Here is a 5518-nt window from a genome sequence, read left to right on the forward strand (position 1 = left end):
CATTCCTAGTGCAGTACCTGTCATTGCCTGCAGGTCTCCTTTTGCCTTCTAGGGGGCGATATTGAGACGCACCCACAAAACACAGGAAATGCACACTTGAACTGGGCTTTGGTAAGGAGGTGCAGAAGCAGACCTATTTCCATGTCCTGACTAGCAGATTTTTCTGGGTCCCTCTGTCATGCCTGCGCTGTCCCTCCTGCTCTTTCCAGAAACTGTGAATGAAAAAGGAGCTGTGCAAGAATCCTGATAAGCCCAGGGGGCCCCATGGCAGGCTGGACAAGCTCAGTGGTGCACAGTGTGGTCTGATCACAAATACCTAACTGGGCAGGTGATGGCAGGTAGTCATGTGACATGCCCACAGCTTCCTTAGCAAATGTCAGACTTTACGTTAAGTGAGCCCTTTCCCTATTCTTATGCGTCATGGATAACATAACTTTCACATCACATACCTCTAGGAAGTTTTCTTGCTAGACCCATGGAAGGGAGAGCCTGTGGTGCCAGAATACAAGACCACAGAGCGCTCATGTTGCCTGGTTCCCTGCACAGCCTCTATATGTGCTGTAAATGTTAACTATTCTGGACCCTCTAATGTAAAAATAATACGTGTTTCTCCATTTTGCTTTTTATTTATTTCTAGAGATCTCCCTGCTTTCCTTTCCCTCACTTTCCAATAGATTTCATGCAACTTTTTTCATCTTCTCCTTTGATTATAATGTATAAAATAAGCCACAAAACTGCTGTTCTTGTCAGGATTTGAGATCTTGCTTGCAGTCATATGACATCAATCCAGCTGAAATACTCATAACAATCTTCCACAGGTTTCGACATTTCTTACCTTGAGACGGTGTAGGGGCAGCTGCTTTTTCAGGGATCTCTATGTTGCTCCCCAACTCATAACTGGTACCACACATGGGAAAGACGAGGTGACTTCAAAAAAGTCCCCCAGGCAGAGGACAGAGGCTGCATGAATAGTCAGGGAGGACATGGACAGGGTCAACCAACAAAGAGAGGGAGGGTCTCCTTGAAAACATCCCGAAGGCCCATGGAGCCCACAGCCACCTGAGCTCCCGCCACAGTCCTTGCTTCACACCTTACCCTTCACACCTGGAAACTGCATGTCCTCCTGATACCCGTGATGATGGGGTCTCTGTCTGTGGAAACAATGGCCAGGCTGGTGACAACCCGAGATAGAGGGAGGGTCCCTCTGCAGTCATCACCAGCTTGACTCCTTCTCACCTCCATTGACCTTGGTGGCCTTCCTGCTGGGAGGAAATACCATGTTCCCAACACATTTGTGAACACAGGGAAGACCTGATGCCCAGCTGGGTTTCTGTGTCACAACCAGAAATAACCCCCAGTTTGGGGCCTGTGGGGCTCTCTGTGTGGTGCTGACAGACCCAAGATCAAGGTGAAGCAGAGGCCAATGCTGGGGTGAGGGAGTCACCCCCTCAGGAGGACATGTGCCCCCATCAGCCTTGCCATTGGTAGTGGGCTCTACAGGCCAGTAAGACCCACCTCCCCTGAGAGCTTGTCAGATGCAGCGTCTCTGGTCCTCTGCACAGCTGCCGAGTCAGAATCTGCATTTTAAGAGGATCTGGAGACCCTCCCTGTGCACAGGAGAGGGACAGGGCCCCCCACCCTCACATCATAGGGTCTCATCCTGGCATCCATGCAAGCGGAGCAGCTGCTGAAGCATCCTTTCTAAAATGTCACCTGGGCATACATTGTAGAGCCGGGGCATTTCTGTGACAATATTGCTGAGGGGGGCCCAGAACTCTTACTCTGAAGGGAAAAGTCAAATGTGACTGATAGGGAGCTGTGGAGAATGACCAGGAAATGGACGCCCCCGGCCAGTGCTTTTGAGGGCACATTTCTGTGCATATGTGTGTTTGTGTTTTATGTGTGTGTGTTGTCTGAGGCTTCAGCAGTTTCCAGGAAACCAAAATATAGAGTAAAGGTAAACTGAAAGGGGCAAGAGGGTTGGAAAAAATGAGGGGAGGTAGAGGGAGGGTCCTGGACCCTGACCCCGCCCTGGCCCACATGACCAGGGAGGTTATCTTGCCCCAGGAGGAGTCTTTGCACACAGGAAGGAGGGAAAGCACATCCCACCAGTCTGGACAGAGGAACCTGGGAGCCTTACTGGACCTCGAGCTCTTCTCTCAGAGGGAGGGACAGAGCAGGCAGCAGTCACCATGGAGTTCCCTGCAGCCTCTGCCCACAGAGGACTTGTCCCCTGGCTGGGGCTCCTGCTGGCTGGTAAGGAGGGATCAATCCCTGGGAATGGAAGGGAGGTTGGGAGTCCGATAGTGGAAAGAACTCCTGAGGAGGACAGCACTCTGGGAGGGGAGGAAGGGCTTCTCTTTGGACCTGAGTGAAAGGACAGGGGCGCAGAGTAGGATGAGAGAGGGGGCTCAGCAACAGGAAAATCTCATGATGTGGAAGTGGTGAGGAACAGGAATACCTCAATTTGCATTTCATTTGCTAAGTTATTCATCACAGAGTTTTGAATTTTGACAACTGACCACAGTAATAACAATTTATTTCAGGTGATAGCAGAAACATTTTAACCAGGGGTGCTAAACATTGTCCTCACCAACAACTACCAATATGGGAAAATACAACATGGGACGTGGTCAAGCCTGGGGACACTCATTCATGCACCCACAGGTTTTTGCAGCCTATTGCAGGCATGGGGGAGGGGGCACAAGATCCCAAATACCCCTGCCCACTTGCAGCTCACACTATATGGGGAGAAAATAGACAAGAAGAGATCTACTTGTGCCATCAGGTACCCACAAGTGCCCAGAAATGCACAGAGCGGAGTCATGTCAGAGAGTGAAGATAGAGGTCTTTAGAGGACGTGGTCAGGGACGGTCTTCCAAGAAGGCCGCTGAGTGTCAACAGGAATCTGAGGGCAGTAAGGTGGACAGCCACACAGACAGCTGGGAAAGAGAATTCAAAACAAAAAGCATAGGTTCTGAAGTGCAGAAGCAATTTTGGTCATGTTGCTGACCTTGACTAGGAGGTGCACACAGGAATTCTCACGCAGACCAAGGCTGAGAGATGTAGAGAAATGCCTCATCTCTCCATCCCAATGCATAGATCAAAATACTGATCAATTTCTCTCTTCCCTTCTAGTGTACCTCTTAGCCTTCTGGATCCCGGGCACCACAGCGCATTTTGCTATTGTCCAGACCCGTGCTGTTGAAGGGCAGGATGTGATTCTACGTACCGAAAATACGCCTCTTGGTGTTACAGGCTTTATTTGGTATAGGGGAATAGAGATGACACACTCTACTTTCATTGGGTATCTTGCATTGTATGCTAATCGATATGTAACAGGGCCCGAATACAGTGGTCGAGAAACAGCAAATCTTGATGGATCTCTGACCATAAGAAATGTCACTGCGAGTGACCTTGGAATCTACGGGGTGGTAGCTATCCTACCACATAATGAAAGAGAAATAGGATATGGACGACTCAATGTATACGGTGAGTGATTGCTCTGACCTCTAGGTGTCGGGTGGGGTGAATTCTACTTCACACACAGGACTGCCAGCCCTGGACTCCCCTCCATCCCCCTCTGCATCATGTCCAAGCTGGGTTTGGGCATTTAGTGCAGGACACACACAGTGGACACAAACTTCCTAAGGTCAGAGTTCCCTTCCCAGATTACAGCTCCACAGACGTTCACCACAGAGAGAAGGACCAATTTAATGGGAGTGAGTCAGCAGAGGGAGACCAGTCTCAGTCCAGGTCCCCTTTCCCTGACCATGACCCTGAGATCGACCCTGCAGGTCTCTACGGACCTGGCCTGAGGGGCTCCCTGGGTTCTTCACAGAGAAGCTCAGCTTGGGCAGCCCCTCTCCAGGCCCCTGTCACATGTCCTGCCTCCAGAGACCCTGGGGAGCCTGTGTCTGGTTCGGTTTTGCCTCCTTGGAAGGGCTGAGGGAGAGCAACAGTTTCCCATGTGCCAGAGTCACAAGGCTCTTGTGCTGGTCAGCAGTTGGGGTCAACCCTAAGAGCCCCATCTGGGCAGAGTTGGAGCCTGGTCCTTCACCTGAGACTGTGTGTGGAGAGCACAACTGGACAAGCTCCCCAGATTATTAGCTGACTGTTCTGGGAGACTTAGGAGTCCAGAGAAAGGTTAGTGTCCCAAGGGAGGAGCAGGAGTAAAGATTCCCCTGGCAGCTGCTCATCCACCAGGGATCAGCCCAGGACATTCTCTCATGAAGTCCATCAATAACAAATGCCTCTTATTTGAGCAGTTTTCTTTCCCAATATTTATGTCAGATACTGTGAATATTTTATGATTAGTACATTGTCAGCCTGGCAGTCAAATATTCATTTTACTTCACTGAGGGGAAAGTGAGGTAGAAGGAGAAACAGTCCCTAAGCAGAGTCACAAACACCATGAGAAATTGATCTGAGTCACTTGAGGTCTATCTGCAGCCGTAGCCCCATTTTCCCTCTAATCCCAGTGGCCTTATGAGATGTCTTTGGATCCCTAGATCAATCATTGGTTCATATCCTTCCTTCTTAGGGGTCTTCAGTTCAGAGGGGTAGATTTGGTCTGGGGAGTGATGGCAAATTTAGAATTAATTAATTTTTAACTTGGAATCAAATTACCCTCATAACAATCAGAGTCAGGGCTGAGATCTTTGAGGCAGGAGCATTGCCCCTGGTCTCAAGCCCACACTCAATCATTCTCACCCTCTATTTCTTCACAGGGCCAGTGAGTGTGCCCACACTCGTAGCCAGCAACACCACAGTCACAGAGAATGAGGATGCTGTAGTCATGACTTGCTATACAAAGGCGGACTTCACCAGCTGGTTACACAATGCTAAGAGTCTGCAGCTCGGGAAGAGGATGAAGCTGTCCTGGGACCACAGAACCCTCACCATAGACCCTGTCAGGAGAGAGGATGCTGGGAACTACCAGTGTAAAGTCTCCAACCCCTTCAGCTCCTTTGTAAGTGCGCCTTTAGAGTTAGTTGTCAAGTACTAGTGATCTTCCTACCTTCCCCTATGTTCTTAAACTAAAAAAAAAAAAAAAAAAAAAAAAAAAAAAAAAAAAAAAAAAAAGGACCTAGTAGATTTCTTGTAGTGGTGGAAATTGCTTAGAAGACTTGCTATGAATCAATAAATACTAAAAAATGTGCCCTGGCATTGTCATTATTGTTGAAGTAAGGTAACAATACCACTTTGGATCCCATCTCTGGTTGGTCCCATTTGCACCATTTCCACAATGGAGGGGACACCATTTGCTTCACAGGATGGGTAGTCATTGTGTGATGACTGGCAGGAGTAAGAGATAAGCTCACAGGAATCTGAGCTCACTCCCGTTTCCAGGGAAACATGTGGAGGGTGCCTGGACACTTGTGATGATGCGAATAGACAAGAGGAGCTGTCTTCTCCCAAATTACTAATGCCCTCTGGAGTATTTTTTTGGTTATGGCAATAGACTTATTTGCATACGTTCAGTAGCACCCGGTCCTCTTTGTTGATAGAATTGGAA

General features: G+C 48.9%; 1 protein-coding gene across 1 annotated transcript; it reads left to right on the plus strand.

Moving 5' to 3' along the window:
• Nucleotides 1–2192: 2192 nt before the first annotated feature.
• LOC308235385 (cell adhesion molecule CEACAM21-like) lies at nucleotides 2193–5008 on the plus strand (the record flags this gene model as incomplete). The annotated part of the gene is made up of 4 exons (XM_080644145.1): nucleotides 2193–2256; nucleotides 3139–3228; nucleotides 3343–3492; nucleotides 4731–5008. The coding sequence occupies 4 exons, from the start codon at nucleotides 2193–2195 to the stop codon at nucleotides 5006–5008; spliced, it is 582 nt and encodes a 193-aa protein (XP_080500271.1).
• Nucleotides 5009–5518: the final 510 nt, after the last annotated feature.

This window comes from Plecotus auritus (genome assembly GCF_963455305.1).
Source record: "Plecotus auritus genome assembly, chromosome: 10".
Taxonomy (NCBI): Eukaryota; Metazoa; Chordata; class Mammalia; order Chiroptera; family Vespertilionidae; genus Plecotus; species Plecotus auritus.